Here is a 19,650-nt window from a genome sequence, read left to right as displayed (position 1 = left end):
AAGACTAATGCTCACGATATAAACGTTGTAAGCCTCAATTGGCTGCGGCTATAAATAATGGATAAAGAAGAATAGGGATTATTATGAAATAATAAACGATAAAAATAATGATAGTAAATTACGAGTGATAAAAGTAATAATGATAATTATAGTTACTGCTCGAGGTCGATAATATGCTGTTTTGTTACAGCACACATGCCTTGCGCACTTATAATAATTATACAAACTCTTTAACTTGATCTGGCATATTGTCGGATATATTTCATGATAAATGGTTTTAGCGAAAGTGAAACTAGCATTGTGGTCAGTTCGGAATTGATTGCTAGATAATAAAATCTAACTGAAGTTACGAATAACGTGTGCGTGTTCATCATATGACTGATTTATTTTTTCCAGAATAAATTTATTAGTATGTTTTATAAAATTTCAATGGTAAAGTGTCGTATTGGATAAAATAATTTAAAATAATTACATTTTTATTGTTGACATTTATTGTAAGAATATTTCAGAAATATTAGTTTTGATAAAATTTTTGTTTACATATCGTTTCATCTTTATTTTATTTTTATAGAATGTAAAAAAATAGAAATAAAGTGTTTAATAAAATTTTTCAATTTCACAATGTTTGTAAATATTTTCTAAGGTCTTATTCTCTTTTCGTAGACTTGATTTTGACTTTGATTTAAATTTTAAATAGAAAATTTAAAAATCTTAACTTTCAAATAAGAAAATTGAAAATTGTGAAATTTATTGTTATGAGAAAGTTATCTTTAGTCTTTTATACTTATTTTCAAACCTTTTTAAAAGGCATTATTATACGATAATCACTTTTATAGTTAACTATTTGCCATAATCTTTAAAATGTCACCCTTTCCAATATTTTGTTCTAATCTTTCTTGTTTCATCAACAATGGAACAATTTTATGCTGCATATACAAAATACTTTTCACCATTACAGATTGTTATTATATAATCAGTGACGTAAATTGCTTACGTTTATGAAATTTCCAGCTTTATTTTATACACATACATACGTAAGCGTGTATAGAGGCATAATTGATCTCCGCATAAGATAAACGAGATAATTTGAATTATAGATTATTAGAAATTTTCAAATTTTTATTAGAAATTGTATCAAAAATTGAAATCAAATAATATATTTAATTAAACGTACAAAATACACTATAATGCAATAGAATGGCTGTATTGCGTTGCACGCGTAATGCCCATGATGTATCATTTTATCATTGTTTAACGTTCTACGAACAAGGATAACATGATTAAAACATCAAATGATAACAACACGTAGCACACGTCTCAGGACATTGATTCACGAGGTGGGTGTCAGTTGCATCCTCTCATGTTTCCTTCCGTAACTCTATTAAATCTATTGTAATAAAGAATCCTAAGGATAGGACGTAACAATAGTTTCTAGAATAAATAGATCCATTTGAGTATTAAAAAATATTTATTGAGCATATACTTACATATTATAGTGATAATAATAATCATTAATGATAAAAGTGGTATAATCATAATCAATTAGTGGTACAGATTTTTTTAACAAATAACACATGATTTAACATTGATTTTCTTAAATGTAATTTTTAATAAATTTTTTCAATTTGTATCGGTTTGACTAGCATTTTAGAAGAATATCATCATTAGAACTATCGCGTTAATTACAATATCAGAAAGAAAAATAAACATGTTTTCGCAAAGCTTACGATATGTTATAAAGTAATAAATGCATATAATAAATTATATAGGTTAATTTATAAATTGCTAACTATTATTACATGTTTAACAAATGCATAAATTATAAAAGACATTAAAAGAATGCGAAGTTTATTTATGCGATTCTCTAGCAAAATATTTCTAGCATATTTCTGCAAATTTAAAAAATCAGTTTTTTCTGAATTTAAATAATAATCAACATTTCTTTATATTTTCATTATATGCTGTTTATACATTATTGCACGTGTAATATTATCATTCTTTATCTTGCAATTTTATTGACACGTATAAGTTACACACAGCCTTCTAGATTTAAAAATCTAGCCTAGCAAATTCTTTTGCGGGAAGAAAGAAACAGAAGAGAGAATCTAGCAATCAAGCTGATGTTATTTATCGTTATTTTGATATCAAAATGACATCTGTATTATCAAAATAGCGTCAAAAAGACGACAAATAACATTAGCTTATTTGCTGGAAAACTGCATGCGAAAAATATGAATGAAAATTTGTCTACTTGCAATAATAAATAAACGTAAATATACAAAATTTTCCTTAGAATACAAATTGCTTATTACAGACTCTTATCAGAATTTACGATTTTTCATCTTACAGAAAATACGTGAAATAAGATATCTAAGCTAATTTTTTCTGCTTTCTATTCTAAATTTTGTACAGGATGAATCAAGATGGTTTTTCATTAGTTAAATTTGTCATTATTATAGAAAACGTATAGCAATTTGCACGTCATTTTATATGTATATTATGAAAAAATGTGTGTATTATTTTTTCTCAAAATTGGGTAGTAACTAGTTAAAACATTAAAAGTTAAAAAAAAAATTAAAAAGTTAATAACTTTTAACTTAACTTAGTTACTTTTAATTTTAAATGCATTAAATTTTAACTTAACTAAGTTACTTTTAAACGTTAACTTTTTAACTTTTTTTTTAAATTAAAAATTTTTTAATCTTTTTTAAATATCTTAGAAAAATAATAACTAAGGGCGTATATTCATATTTTAATACCATCTTAAGTAATTTCTTAAGATGCTAATACACTCCTCTGATTGGTTTATGCAGTTATGCCTTATGCCATAAGCCTTAGGATCTACAATAGGTGTTTTAAGCCATAAGAAATTGACCAATTACAGTCAAATATTCTTCTCGCATTCGATTGTATTTGGTCAATTTCTTATGGCTTAAGACTTATTAAAAAGTAATCACTGGTTTTGTATCTTTTCTATATGCTGTTTTTTGAAAGTTATATAACTTATATAGTTATATCGTTATATACTTATATCACATATAAATAAAAAAATTAAAAATTTAATTTATTTAATAATCTATATTGTAGTTATTTAATCTCATTTTAAGAAAAATTATGATATTTTGATCTAAAAAATAATTTTTAGATCAAAATTAACTTTTTTTTTAACTTAAGTTAATTCAATATTGATTTAATTTACGTTAATTTTTTATTCTTTTAACTTAACTTTATTAATTTTGTAAAGCCATTAACTATAACTTTATTCAATTAAAAAAAACATTAACTTACTCAACTTTGCTTTTTCTATATATATATACACTCACACATTCACATGCACATGCGCATGGTATCTGATAATTATTAAGCAGCACTTGTGGATAGGTAGATCAGATTAAACTGACGAAAAGAGGATACAAATGATTTATTAGGTGGGGATTTTTATTTTCTTCAATATAATAAATCTATATCGAAAATAAGTTGCATCCGAGTGTTTATTGAATGAATCTTGTAAATAGTTTTACTGAATGGATGTAAGCTCTGATCCATGTGTAATTTTATTGATTAATTTAAAGTTATTCTTACGTAAAAAGTCATGTTTAGACGCTACTTTATCAAAGAAAAATGTTGCTTCACTTAATATGGAAAACAATCCCATGTCCATGAATACTGTGCTACTTGTACTGTGGTTATGTTGTTCTATGTGGGTGGTTGGGTATATAAAAATAAATTATCGAAATCCTTTCATTTAATTTGCTTTATTTGACAGTAATATCATTTATAAATAACAGATTTATTGTGAATCTATAGAAGAATGGCGTTTTACTTTGCTTAAATCTCGATATCTCAAAAATTTTATATTTACTACACTGTCACTGTATATAATGTATGTATATATATATATGTATAGGAAATATTATGATTTTCTATCCAGCCGATATACTGCATTTTACAATCTTGTTTTACTGTCTCTTACCGTTTAATGACCATAAAAGCACTGTATTAAACCACAGGCTCTATCTTCCCGAGTCAATTGGTTTTCGTTTACTGGAAAAATTGAAGACAAAATTCTAAGCAATATTGTAAAATATTCATAAATTATGTACATTATTATATCATATATGTAGTATAAAAGTACGCATTATGTAATTCGTATTAGAATATCAATTTCTGACATTTGCACAAAACGATTGTATTGTACAAAAACGTATTTAAAAAATGTTTACACTATTTTAGTAACTAACAATGAAACGCAACCAACTGATCCTCTCTAATTAATAAATTTTGAATATGTCAAAATATAAACAAAAATAAATATTCGTTTTTTAAATACTTACATGTTAAATTACATGTTCACATTGAAATGCAGATTTGTCATCAGTTATTTCAAAATTAAACGACATTCCGAAATTAAAAATGGCAGATCCAATATGTAAAAATTCCAAAATTTGGTACGATAGATTAAAATGTTAAGTTTGGCTTTGAGTGAAACTCATTTTCCAGAAGCTCTTCGAGTTACTTGTCAGATGTATAGTTAACAAGATATAAATAAAAAAGATCGAATTAATAGCATTCATAGAATTTTTTTGAAGCACGCGATAAGACAGATCATTCAAATACAAAATTTTTAATTTTGGATCCGCCATTTTGAATTCTGAAATTTGACTAAAGATTCATAATAAACGATTCTAATATCTTTTAATAAGATATAAATTAAATGCTAATTATTCCTTAAAATAATGGCAAGTACGAAACGATTAAATTTGTTCTGTGTATGAACATGCATATTGATATCGAAACGCAAAAAATTGTCATTTTTTGCACATAAAATATTTTTAGATTTTCAGATTGAATACATCGATTTTATACAGACTCGTCACAGTCGAGAATGTATACCAACGTTATATAAAAAAGCTTTAGATCTTTTAATATTTATTTAGTTTCTTCAGATATTTTTTATTTGGTAGCTTATTTGACGTAATAATTGTAATGATTGTAGATGAACTTGACAACGACTCAACATTTATGCATTGTCGTAGTTACCCTTTTAAATATTCCTTGATTGCATCGCATAGTATAATTACAACTAATTCACACAAAGGAAGAAAAGTTCCTACAGCTCTCAAAATTATCAACAACAGAATAAGATTAATAAAATTGCAGTAAATAGAGCGCAATTAATTTTACAACATATGAAGACATATAAATTAATTACACTCTGTTTACTGCATCGCACTCTCATTAACCTTGTTGTTAATTATAATAAAATTGTAAAATAGGTAGAGAGAAAATTTTGCATGCTATTTTGAGTTTACTTACATAAATTCATACATTTTTTCCAATTCGTTAAAATGTCCTCTGAAGGCACACCTTCCCTACTGTCTTCTTTTATACTTTCAATCATCTTGTCTACAGCTAACTTCTCATCTTCCATCTGAAATAAAAGAAAAAAAACATAGTAAGTCATCTGGAATTACGGATTGTCTATCTAAAAGATTAATTATTGCCTGTCATTCTTATTAATTTTCATTAAGTTTATCTTGGGCAATATACGGGATGTCTCAGAATGACTGTCAAATATTTCGTAGGCAAGTAGAAAGGACTGAGTCGAAAGGTCTACTACCATTTTGCAATTTTCGCAATCATGAACAAGATATTACAAGTCATCGAATATTGATTTTTAATACTTTTTTACTCAAGTAAACTATCAATTTTACAGAAAAACATAAGAAATAAAAATTGCTTCTTTTTTTTTTACATAAAACTCTAAGAATTTTTTATCAATTTCGTAGGTACTGCATTTTCGGTAAAACTGTAGAAAGAAAAACGCTTGCCAATGACCTTTACATATGTTGTCATCACTCTGAGTAATCTCCAACAAATTTTAGCCGTCGCTCGTCCTTCGTTAAAAAGTTATTAATAAAAAAGTTTAAGAAATAACGTATATGATTTCTTTTCCATCATATAAAACAAAAATTTTCTGCTTTAAAGTATATTTTATAACTTTCCACGAGAAGTGACTCCCACCTCCCTCCCCTGCTTGGGGTCGTACGATTTTCATATTCTCTTATATAATTTTTGTTCTTAGAATAAAAAATTTTTTTTTGGTTTACTTTGTATACATAGTTTACGGTGCGTGGTTTTGGTTAGGGTTAGGGTTATTATATACCCATGGGTTATATACCCATAATAACCTAATCCTAACCCGATACATGGTTTAGTTAAGTCTGCTTGAGAGGCGTACAACTTCCATGCGAAACGTGGAGGTAAGATGGAAGTCGTTTCGCATAGAAATCGTACGCCCCCAAGCAGGAAGGGAGGTGGAGTGAGAGTTGCTTCGCATGGAAATCGTGCGAATGGTGGAAAACTTTTCTGCAATTTTATCACCTTTTTGTTATTTTATATTGACAACTTTTTTTACCAACATAAGAAAATGCGCTACTAACAAATTCTGAAAAAGTTCTCATTTATAAGAAGAAAATAAACAATTTTTGTCTCTCGCTATTTTTTTGTAAAGTTGATAAGAGTATTTGATTAAAGAATTTTTGAAAACCAATAGCGAATTTTAACATCTTGCTAATTATTGTAAAAATGGTAGAGAACTTTTCAATTCAGTTTAGTCCGCTCTACTAGCACACGAAATATTTGGCGGTCATCCTGGGATATCCGGTATATTATATTAGATGTAGTAAAAAGAAATCCATTATTTTTCTAATAGATGGCTTTAGTAATCTGTATCACGCGTAGACGAGATACAGATTACTAAAGCCATCTATTGGAAAAATAATGGATTTCTTTTTACTACACCTAATACGTTATATTTTAGCCCGTGTAATTATTTATCATAAACGTGTTACTTCCACATAGCACATTTTATCCGCGAGATGTTTTAGAATGTAGAAGGATATCCTTTAGATGTTTTTAGAAAGTCCCATGGAAGTCTGTATTGTATAAGTTGAGAATATATTTATTATTATTTATAGTTTTTGTGAATATGTTTTATTATGCATTATTAAATAGATTTATTATTTTATTAATTATTTCATATTTGATTAGTCTAATACGTTCTGAGTCTTTTCTGAAACATACAACAAAAAATTTAAACATAATACAAAATTTAAGAATTAAAATTTCAATTAACTTTTATAAGAAATTTGTCTTACAAAAATAGACTATTTTTTATACATTTATTACGTGTTTTAACAAAACATGATTGGAAAAATAGTTATTTTATAATTGTTTCAATTTCGCACTATATTTTTTATCAGAATTTTTTATGTCCAATAATTTATTAATATAATAATTATTACCATTCTTTCCTTTTCCAATACACAAGCTATAAAACCACAAGATCGTTTTGTTTCTTCTTTGGCGCCTTCATTCTTCTGCTCCGTGCCATTCCAATTAAACGTTTGGAACCAAGTACTTAATTGCTCTATAGGAAATTGTAAACATTTTTTTTAATTACATATAATCCAAGAATACACATTTTATATATAAAAAAGATTTTATTAAAATATATACATACGCAATTATTGTGCCTTATTTAATGCTTTCTTCTAAATTTCTTTTGTAAAGATTTAGAAATTGCATAATATTTTCGACATTATTTTTTATTCTTTAGTTTTAAATTTCAAACTATAAATTTAGGAATTTTTAATGTATAATATTCTAAATTCCGAGTCCAAAATAATAATAATAATAATAATAATGAGAAGATATTAAAAAGATAATATTTATTTATAAAAAAAAAATTCGTTATTTTTTAGATAATTTACCTATTTTGACTTCTTCTTCGTCCAGACATGCCTTTAATTTTGGTACAGTGGTTTTGAATTCTTTTGCTATCTGTTCCAACTGGCTTTCATCATCACCTGCAATTATCTAAAATACAACCATTACCTTGTACTTTATTAATATGGTAATTTTAAATTATGATAAACACAATTATATTTAAAATAATTATATGACATAAAAAATAAAAAATGTTTATATCACTTTATAAAAAAATTATTGCATAATACATTCTAATTCTATCGTTGTATTTGAAGTACCATATTTGAAATATATTAGGTGTTGGAATTAATTCGTAGCGTTTTTTTAATGAAAGAATGTTATTTATTTCACATGAGCATTAAAAAATACATTAATGAAAGTACTTCCCATCACTTTCTACTACTTTTGACCATCTTTCGGGCAGTGAATGAATACCGCGTCGGAAGAACTGTTCATCTTTAGATGAAATCCAGGAATCGAACCATTTTGTACAATCTTCGTAAGATGTGAACTTCTGCTCGCACAAGCTATGAGCTAATGATCGAAACAAGTGGTAGTCGCTAGGTGCAATATCAGGAGAATACGGCGGGTGCGGTAGCACTTCCCATTTAAGTGTTTCCAGGTATGTTTTTACCGGTTTTGCAACGTGTGGGCGAGCATTGTCGTGCAGCAAGATGACTTTATCGTGTCTTTCGAAGTATTCCGACCGTTTTTGCTTCAATGCACGGCTCAAGCGCATCAGTTGCCGTCGGTAGAGATCTCCAGTAACGGTTTCATGCGGTTTTAGCAGTTCGTAGTATATGACACCCTTCTGATCCCACCAAATACAGAGCAGGAACTTTGAGCCATGGATATTGGGCTTTGCCACTGATGTTGATGGTTCGCCGGGCTTAACCCATGACTTTCTGCGCTTTGGATTGTCATAATGGATCCATTTTTCGTCACCGGTAACAATCCGATGCAAAAAACCTTTTCTTTTCTGCCGTTGAAGCAGCAGTTCGCACGTGAGAAAACGTCTCTCAATATCCCTTGGTTTCAATTCATATGGGACCCAATGTCCTTCCTTCTGGATCATGCCCAAACTTTTAAGACGTTTTCCTATTGTTGAGAAGTCAACTTCCAATGACGTAGATAATTCTTTAAGTGTTTGACATGAGTTTTCATTGAGCAGTGCCTGCAAATCGTTATCTTCAAATTTTTTCGGCTGACCAGGTCGCTCCTTGTCATCCAAGTCGAAATCACCAGCTTTAAAACGTGCAAACCACTTCCTACACGTTTGCTCAGCCAGAACATGTTCACTATACACATCCACTAAAATACGATGAGCTTCAGCTGCACTTTTGTTCATATTAAAGTAATGAAGCAAAACTCCCCGCAAAAACACTTTATCTGGCACAAATTTTGACATATTCAATGAATTATACAGTATAGTTATTTATGATTTCAAGAAAGGTTATGTACGGCAAATGACGTCCTATGATAGATGTTTACAATGTATACAGAACTATAGGTAACAACGAAATAGTGTACTGCTTGTGCCATCTCTTGTAAAACGCTACGAATTAATTCCAACACCTAATATAATTTGTATTTTTGTATATTTTGTATATTTATATTTCAGCGGAGTATACAAAAATTCTATATTCTATTATATTTCAAATATTAAGATTGACATTTATATTGATATTTGTATTTTGTATATGTATTTTAATATGTAATTTAAATAATTTACTTGCAATTAAATTATTTACAGATTTGTATTATGAGTCTTCTAAGATGAAAACATTTAAATTACTAAATTACTTGTGATACTATTCCGGCTTCAATTCGATTTAGATTTGCGTTTTAAGACAACAAATAATCAGTGCTCAGTTAACTTTAACTGGAAATTATATAAATTCACAAAAAAAAAATATATTCACGAAAATTAGACCTTGATAGAATGGTCTAAATTTAATAGCATTTCTTTTAACTTATTTACGTGTCGAATGATCATATGAATTAATAAAATTGCATTAAAAAATTAGTTCCTTTTAAAAATCCCTAGTCAAGCTGTACAATATAATCCTAATTTAAAGCTTGCTTATAAAATGTACCATATTTAAAATTAAGAAGTACATAATTTCTTGTACATTGTAAATTCTGTAATAATCCATTTGTATAAAATGTTCTATTTAAATTTTTATTGAAATAAGTTACCAAAAAGAATCATGTATATATTATACGTATATGAAAATAAAATGAACTTACAGTAGCAATTAATGCTAAAATGAAAAACGTAAATGATCTCTTCATTTTTCTATGTTTTAGTGATAGAAATGAACAACTTGCACAAAGTTAATCCGACAACTGAATACATTGTATTTCTGTAGCTCATATTTATATTGTCTGTGTCGTATATGATCTTACATCATCGACATGCGAGAGAGAATGCTTCATTCAGAGATATATATGCTCGGAAATTTGCTGAAGCGCGATTAGTATAATTGGCCGACATATCAGATTTGAATAAGATTTAATTGTAATACTGCGCAATTACAATATGTTTGCTTCATAGTACATGCACGTATAAGTGGAAATTAGGTATATACATCAGTGCGTCGCATATGTTACATTCTGAAAAAACATAGCATCAAAACCTGTCAAAACCTGTAAAAACACAGTTTTATATAAAATTACTATTCGAGAGAGAGAGAGAGAGAGAGAGAGAGAGAGAGAGAGAGAGAGAGAAATAATTATTATAAGCGAACACATAAAAACACTAGATAGAATACAAGTTTTAATCAGCATATATAAATAAATATAAATATATAAAGAAAATAAAATTTTACATTATCTTTAACTTTAATATATTGTTGTTTAATACATTGTTATTTAATAATTATTATTTTATGTAAAGAATATAATTACAATTGTGATTATAATTGCAACTCTGCAATCTAAGATTTGAGAATATATTATATACATAAAATAATGCTTATATTAATATAGTTATATCTGCAAAAGTTACATTTTGTAGTATTAATGTGATTAATATAAATAATATTTTGTATAAGAAATACTTTTATTAAACAATATAATTTTGAAATATGGAATTGTATTGCACATTCACTGATAAGCCGATGTTCGCAACGCTTAAAAATTATTCCATTTTTGTCAAATGTTAAACAAAGACTGATGCTCATGACATAAGCATCGGCCGCGGCTATAGATAATGAATAAAGTAGAATAATGGATTATTATGAAATAATAAACAATAATAATGGTAGTAAATTACGATGACAACAGATGATAAAAATAATAACGATAATTATAGTTACTGCTCAAGGTCGATAATATACTATTTCGTTACAGCACGCGTACAATAATTATACAAACTTAATCTTTAACTTGATCTGGCGTATTGTCAGATATATTTCAATAATAGTTTCTGCGAAAGTGAAACTTTTGTGATCAGTTTTGGAATTGGTTGCTAGATAATAAAATCTAACTAGAGAGATAACGTGTGCGTAATCATCAAATGACTGATTTTTTTATTTTTTTCCAGAGTAAATCTACATTATTATGTTTTATAAAATTTCAATACAATAGTAATATGTCGTACTGGATAAAAATTTTAAAATAATTACATTTTTTATTACTGACATTTATTGTAGGAATATTTCAGAAATATTGGTTTTGATAAATTTTTTATTTACTTATTGTTTCATCTTTATTTCATTTTTATAGAATTTTATAATGTAAAAAAAAAATAAAAATAAAGTATTTATAAAATTTTTCAATTTCACAATGTTTGTAGATATTTTCTAAGATGTTATTCTCTTTTCGTAGACTTGATTTTGATAGACTTTAAATAGAAAATTTGAAAATCTTAATTTTTAAATAAGAAAATTGAAAATTGTGAAATTTATTATGAGAAAGTTACCTTTATTCTTTTATACTTATTTTCAGGCTTTTTTAAAAGGCCTTATTACGATAATTACTTTTATAGCTAACTATTTACCATGATCTTTAAAATGTCATCCTTTCCAACATTTTGTTCCAATCTTTCTTGTTTCGGAACAATTTTATGTGATGCTGCATACATGAAATAACTTCCACCATTACAAACTGTTATTATATAATCGGTGACGTAAATCGCTTACGTTTATGAAATTTCCAGCTTCGCTTTATATTTTATACACGTACATACATAATAAGTATACACGTATATATAGAGGCAATTGATCTCCGCATAGGATAAAGCAAGATAATTTGGATTATAGGTTATTAGAAATTTTCAAATTATATAAAAAATTGAGACTGAATAATGTATTTAATTAAACATACAAAATATATACTATAATGCAATAGAATAGCTGTACGCGTTGCATGCGTAATGCCCATGATGTATTATTTTATCCTTGTTTAACGTTCTACGAACAAGGCTAACATGATTAAAACATGAAATGATGCCAACACGTAGCGTACGTCTTAGGACATTAATTCACGAGATAGGTGTCAGTTGCGTCCTCTCATGCTTCCTTCTGTAACTCTATTGAATCTAATGTAATAAAGAATCCTAGGGATTGGATTAATAATTTCTTAAATAAATGAATCCATTTGAGTATTAAAAAATTTATTGAGCATATACTTACATATTATAGTGATAATAATAATTATTAATGATAAAAGTGGTGTAATCATAATCAATTAGTGGTACAGATTTATTTAACAAATAAAACGTTGGTTTACTTAAATATAATTTTTAATAAATTTTTCCGATTTGTATCGGTTTGACTAGCATTTTAGAAGAATATTATTAACATTAGAACTATCGCGTTCGTTATCATAAAGAAAGATAAACATGTTTACGTAAAGATTAAGATATGTTATGATGTAAAAGCATATAATAAATTATATGGGTTAATGCGCATTTATAAATTGCTAACTATTATTACATATTTAACAAATGTATAAATTATAAAAGACATTAAAAGAATGCGAGGCTGATTTATGCGATTCTCTGTAACAAAATACTTCTAGCATATGTCTGCAAATTTAAAAATTCAATTTCTTCTGAATTTAAATAGTAGTCAACATTTCGTTATATTTTTTATTATATGCTGATTATAAGGAATTATACATTATTGCACATGTAACATTATCATTCTTTATCTCGCAATTTTATTGACACGTATGAATTACACACAGCCTTCTAAATTTAAAAATCAGCCTAGCAAATTCTTTTGCGGGAAGAAAAAAAACATTAAGAGAGAATCCAACAATCAAGTTAATGTTATTTATCGTTATTTTGACATCAAACTGACATCTGTATCGTCAAAATAACATCTATATCATCAAAATGACATCTGTATCATCAAAATGGCATCAAAATGACTATAAATAACATTAGCTTATTTGCTGAAAAACGCATGCGAAAAATATGAATGAAAATCGGTCTACACATGCAATAATAAATATATGAAATTTGCCTTAGAATACGGATTGCTTATTACGGATTCTTATTAGAATTTGTGATTTTTCGTCTTGTAGAAAATACTTGAAATAAGATATCTAAGCTAGTCTTCTTTGCTTTCTATTCTAAATTTCGCACACAAATCAAGATGTTTTCTCATTAGTTATATTTGTCACTCGATATCATAGAAAACGTATAGCAATTTGCACATCATTTCATATGTATATTATGAAAAAATGTGTATATTACTTTTTCTATATACATATACATACGCATATATATATATATATATATATATTATATATATATATATATATATGTGTGTGTGTACATATATATGTTTATACAAAATAATTCATTTTAATTTTAATACACAATGTTTCGAAAAATATAAAAGATACGAAAAACATTTTAGGCAAAAATGGAATGATTTCGAGAGGGACACATTTTAATTACATTATTTATTTTTCTAAGTAGAAGCGACAAAACGATAAGAAGATAATTCACTTTTTTTAAATAGAATTATATGACCTTTTTCATATAATATGATTGTTCTAATTATTCTGCCTATAAAAATTAAGGTAGAGATATCAAAGATAGTATTAAGATAGAGATATCAAAAAATTAATAGTTTACGACATATTTAATATTTTGTCAAAATATGTCAAAATATGCCAAAATAAAATATAAAATACCTCGTAAACTATTGATTTTTTTATATCCTACCTTAATACTTTTAAATGTAGAATAATTAGAGGAATCATGTTAGGGATGCACCGAATATCCGAGAAATATCCCATACTCGGCCATCCTACACCTTTTTATTATCCAGCCGGAGAGTCGAATATCATTAATATTTGATAATATATCCTGCGGAAATTTTATATTAATAGTTTTCTTCATTTATGCAGAATTTTATTCTTTTCAACTGAATTTCTTGTACAGTTCATCTTTCCTCTTTTTTTGTTCACGTTGGAAAGATAAAGAAAATTATTATCGCTATTTTTCCTTTTTTTTGAAAGCTTTCTTCCAGATATCCGGCAGGATATCTGGGGAAATATCCGATTCAATCAGATAATTGGTCTACTACCAAATATCCGATTCAATCGGATAATTGGTCTACTGGATATCTAACCGGATATCGGATATCCGAAAAGAATTTGACGTCGGATATCCGTATCTGATATCCGATAATTTAACGATCCCGTGCAGCTAATATTAAGTAAAAAAATAATTCCATTTAAAAAAAAAAGAATGATCTTTGTGGTGCTTTCATCTGGAAAAAAATAACATGATCAAAATATGTTCCTCTTGAAATTCACTTTTGTCTGAAACGTTTTTTCGTATCTTCCATATTTTCCAAACTATTTGTTAAAATTAAATGAATCACTTTATATGTATATTATATATATATATATATATATATATATATATATATATATATATATTGTGTGTGTGTGTGTGTGTGTATGTGTGTGTGTGTTGTGTTGTGTTGTGTGTTGTGTGTATAGGATAAGCAAAAATACTGAAACTCCCTTGAATATCGGAAAATATAAGTTTTTACAGAAAAGACAAAAGTTGTATGATTTACATAACTTTTTTAATAGGTTGCGTTCAGAATCATCATCCAGGTGCACACCCAGATTTTGTCTTATCCTTGTTTAAGTTAGTGAACAATTAGGATTAAGGTCTAGGTGCGATGATTCTGAACGTGGCTGTAGTCTTATTGGTTTGACCTTAGGTAGCGTCGCCAAGTGAAGATCAAATCGAATTTTTTTAAATAAAATTATTCTCATTTTTTATTGCATATTCTTGTAGATTATCTCTGCAGTGTTTTCAAAGCATTATAACAAAATATTTTTCCATTAACAACTTTTGAAACACTTTTTCGTAAAACTTACATTTTCCTAGATATTCCTAGATTTCGGTATTTTTGCCTTACCCTGTGTGTGTGTGTGTGTGTGTGTGTGTGTGTGTGTGTGTGTGTACATATATAAAGTATAATAATATGTATTATTTTTCTACATATATGAATATACATATTACATGTGTATATACATATATGTATATGCACGTATAACATGTATAAAGTATAATACTTGCAAAGCCAGCTTTAAATCCAGAGATTATCGGTGTATTATTGATCATATATGTCAATATATTATTATATTGTAAATAGTTTGTTTAATTGAGAAATAAAATTTTGCAGAAATATTAACTTAAAGAAATTCATTTCTGTCCTACATAATAATTAGGAAAAAATTAAACTCTATGATAATACTGTTATAAAAAATTAAACAAAATGTTAATGTAAAAATGTATGTGCGTGCGCGCGCGCGCGCGCGTGTGTGTGTCGTGTGTGCGTGTGTGTGTGCACGCGCAGAATGTCCGATAATTATTAAGCAGCACTTGTGGATAGATAGATCAAATTAAACTAAAACAGAATACAAGTGATTTATTACGCGCGCGGATTTTTATTTTTTTCAATATAGTAAATTTATGGAAAATAAGTTGCGTCTTGTCCGAGAACATTTTGATGAATGAGTCTTGTAAATAATTTTTCTGAATATACATATAAGGGGATTCCGAACTATAGTATGTAAAATTGAATAATACTAGCCTTCTCCACTTACTGTGCCACTTATTTTATACATCATATATAATCATGAATAAATAAACAATAATAATGATCTAATTGACAAAACATTAAGTTGTTTCAATTATATAAATTAATAAAATAAATTTATTATGTTTCCTATGATCTCTGGATTTATATAACAGATCCGATTTTACTCTTTCAAAAGATAGATTCGCTTCCAAATAACAGCATCCTTCCCTTTTTTTATTGCAAACGTCCACAAGCATTCAATATTGAGCAAATGAATATAATACGATCTTTCATAATACATCATATATTGTATACGAGAATTGGGAATTAATTTGTTACTTATAATAAAGTTACGACTAAAACCATACATAAAAAAGACTTAATCAGTAAAACATAAGCAATAAGCAAATTGACCAATCACAGTAAAGACCTTAATGTAAGCAGTAGCCAACATAATGATTTCTTTACTGTTTACATTTTATTGCTTAAGTTTTTTTTACCATGACTCTTAGAGTTACGTTTTTTAAATGACTGTAACTTAATTCCATAGAGCACAAAAGCTTGCAACATTTTCAATATTACTGCAATATTGCTAGAATAATACAAATGTACTATATGGGAATTGCATTTAACCTTGAGGAAGTTTTAACAGTCACTCGTTAAAAAATTATTTTAAAAAATATAGTAGTTTTTAATAAAAATAATAATATTTAAAAGCACAAGTTCTCTTAAAAAAAAGAATTTTTGTTTTTAAAGCAGAAAATTTGTGATTTTGTAACGACTGTATTTGTATTTTTTTTCAAAAAATTATTTTTGTAAGGATTATTCGGTCTGTTTCATTTTCGATGGTCTATCCTAGGCTCTATAATATTGCAAATAACCAAATATTTAGTATAATAAATAAAATAATTTAGTAATGTTAGAAATATACAATTTTCGTATTCAGAATAGCATAACTTTTTGTATAAAGTCACAAAAATTTATCAGAAAGGCATTGAAAAGTAAAGATTCGTTTTAAGTAACTAACTGCAACGTTCTACTTTTCAGAATTTGTAACTTTGTAACGATAACTAATTACTTTTTCAGAAAAACACTAGATTAGCTGGAACTGTAACTAATTACTTTTACAAAGTAATTTTCCCAATCCTGCGTATACACATATATATATACAATGCATATTGAAAGTTACAGAACGGCTAATTATCATAGAAAGTATTGGTATATTGGAAAATTATTTCATACAAAAGTTGTAGGATTTCAACAAATAAATCAAATGGAAATTTCCATTTTTTATTCTTGTAGTTAGGGCCCTATTTTGTAACTCTTAACGATATTGTTACATTGTCATTGCGCTTTTTATATACAGTAAAATAGCTGCGTAATTACAATTTAACAATATTAAAAGTCGTTAAGAATTACAGAATAGATCCCTAAGATTTCTTTAAAACACTACAATGATATTCCTTTTGATTAAGTATTTTGAATGAATTAACAAATTTAGATACCGGTGTTTTAAAGCATCTCACTATTTTGTTTTATCCAAATTGTTTTTATTTATAAATTTATAATTGGCATGTAATAAAAATTAACGTGTAATTTTTTGCTTCTGGTGATTCAATAGCTTAATAGGCTATGGTGACTCAGTAGCCTTAATATTATCTAATCGGACACTTTGAACTTTGTTCAGATGTCGACTCATATCTTGAAAAATACTTAACCAAAAGAAGTTTATTTTAAAAAAGTCTTGATGTCAGTTACATGAATATTAGTAAAACGTGGGAATTTCTATTAAAAATTTCAAAGTTAACTTTGAAAATTTCTCCATACTTACGCTCGAGATCAAATAGCTGTTTGCTATTGCTGTTTGATACATTTGTTGAAACTGTATTATGTAATATTTGTATGAAACATTTTTCCACTATATATATATATATATATATATATATATATATATATATATATATATACTAATATTTTCTATGATAATTAACCATTTCAGAACTTTTGACATGCACTGTATGTGTGTGAAATTATGTGTTTCGCACGCGCTCGTGTATCCTGTGTATAATTGTAAATGTATATGCATTTTAAAATTATAATTTTTCGCACACACATGTATACAATTGTACGTTTTTTTGTTTCTACATTTGATGCAGTTTGAGCAATGGTCAATTCCGTCGAGTCGATTAATGCTTTGGTTACAAATAATTTTGTTTACAATAATGCTGTAGCTGACATCAATATTTTCAATTAGTATAAATGAATATGTTAACCCTCAGTAGGTGTCATATCTTTATAATATTTTGCTAAATAAAAAGATTAAATTTGAGATGTTAGAAACCGCAAACATCTATATACTTCATTTTTATTATTAACTTTTACACGTTTACACGATTTCATTAAAAATAATCATCAAGATTAAAAAATAATAGAGATTAAAAAAATTAATTTACTTGAGAGAATAAGACATACATCATTACTTATTATATATGTATATAGACATTAGATAAGAAAATCTTATACTATACTTATCATTACTTTATTCTATCGTGTAAAAGAATATGAAAAAGGTATATTAATTTTTAAAAAGATATAATTTTATATTATATTTTATTATTATTTTTAATGTTCTATAGAACCCAAGTTATTATACTGTATTTATCTACTGAGGATTAAAATATAAAAAAATCAACAATTATACATCGTATTGTTTAATTTCTCTGTGAACTAATTAAAAAATTTAGATGAAATTTATTTTATTTCTTTTCTTTTCTTGATGACCATTTCATTCAATGCTAAGAGAATTTCTATCGAAATGGTTCTATCAAAAATTCTTGAACAATAAACAATATTAAATGACATTAAATGACTCAATATCCAAAATTTTGAAAGAGATATTTTTGCTGAAAAAATATAGAATTTTTTTTCAATAAATTTCTGTTTTCAAGACATATAATGTTTATATCTTGAAAAATATTGGCTTATGACAGAGATATCTAGAAATTAATTTTAAATTAATAAAATATGCTTAAGAGCTGGTCTTGGGCCATGCTATCTTGGCATCGATTCGCTTATAGGCAAAAAGGCAGTGAGAGAGTTCCTGTGGACATTCATGATCTCCGAGCAACGTTTCTAAAACAATTTCCGGCAAAAAGTAAATTATTACAAATTAATTAAGTATATTATAATTTAAAAATAATTATTATACAAAATATTATACAATTAACTAATCATTATTAATGACTAGTTGACAAATATTATCAATAATTAATGCAATAATTATATTTATATTAACATTGTAAGAATAATGATAAAAATAGATGTGTAACAAACGAGACCAAACGTACATTTTCTAATTGCAAGATATATTTAAATGCAAAAATTATTATCAATAATTAAAATAAGATAAGAATGTTTATTTGATTATCTCATTTATAAATTTTTCTTGCTCAAAAAAATCTTTCCTATAATGTTTTATATTAAACGAAAAATATAATTTTATACATGGTTCAACTTCTATATGGAATTTTCAGTGGTCCTAATACATTTATAAATTGATAAAATTTATTTAATAAGTTAATAAAATTTATTTATTTATTCATTATCGATTTATTAACTTACATTTATTTGATTGTAAATTATTTAATATGCAGGAAAAAAAATTAAAAAGATAATTAAAATTCGAAGCCTCCAGTATTTTAGCCACTTGTCTGTATATTTGATCATAGACCAATGTTTATTGTATATTTACCTATATTTAAGGCCATCTTAAGTAGTCTTATAAGACACCATAAACCACACAGAACTGTAT

At 26.7% G+C, this 19,650-nt stretch overlaps 2 protein-coding genes across 15 annotated transcripts in view; both read right to left on the bottom strand.

The window, feature by feature from the left end:
* Positions 1 to 3,739: 3,739 nt before the first annotated feature.
* On the bottom strand, positions 3,740 to 10,172 carry LOC105147424 (uncharacterized). Its single transcript, XM_011058417.2, has 5 exons — positions 10,024 to 10,172; positions 7,776 to 7,881; positions 7,308 to 7,432; positions 5,317 to 5,431; positions 3,740 to 4,044 (listed from the first exon to the last, which is right to left on the bottom strand). The coding sequence occupies exons 1-5, from the start codon at positions 10,066 to 10,068 to the stop codon at positions 3,977 to 3,979; spliced, it is 459 nt and encodes a 152-aa protein (XP_011056719.1). The 5' UTR covers positions 10,069 to 10,172; the 3' UTR covers positions 3,740 to 3,976.
* Positions 10,173 to 12,374: 2,202 nt separating this feature from the next.
* Positions 12,375 to 19,650, bottom strand: part of spri (Src homology 2 domain-containing protein sprint) — a 34,268-nt gene continuing 26,992 nt past the window's right edge. For all 14 annotated transcript variants that reach the window (XM_087406064.1, XM_087406052.1, XM_087406054.1 and 11 more), the window contains one exon: positions 12,375 to 18,971. In XM_087406064.1, coding sequence (XP_087262190.1) covers positions 18,868 to 18,971 — 104 coding nt within the window. In that variant the 3' untranslated portion in view covers positions 12,375 to 18,867. The remainder of the gene's footprint in view (positions 18,972 to 19,650) is intronic.

This window comes from Acromyrmex echinatior, chromosome 4 (assembly GCF_024713525.1).
Source record: "Acromyrmex echinatior isolate Ae372 chromosome 4, ASM2471352v2, whole genome shotgun sequence".
In the NCBI taxonomy this organism is placed as follows: Eukaryota; Metazoa; Arthropoda; class Insecta; order Hymenoptera; family Formicidae; genus Acromyrmex; species Acromyrmex echinatior.
Note: the sequence above shows the minus strand (reverse complement) of the source record. Positions and strands in the feature narration are given on the sequence as shown.

Excerpts from the sequence above, each read along its gene's own strand:
- LOC105147424 (XM_011058417.2), bottom strand. The coding sequence starts at position 10,068 with ATGAAGAGATCATTTACGTTTTTCATTTTAGCATTAATTGCTACT. Across the intron at positions 7,433-7,775 it reads CGAAGAAGAAGTCAAAATAG|AGCAATTAAGTACTTGGTTC; the intron begins GTAAATTATCTA and ends AATTTCCTATAG. Across the intron at positions 4,045-5,316 it reads GAAAAAATGTATGAATTTAT|TAAACGAAAACCAATTGACT; the intron begins GTAAGTAAACTC and ends CAATTTTTCCAG.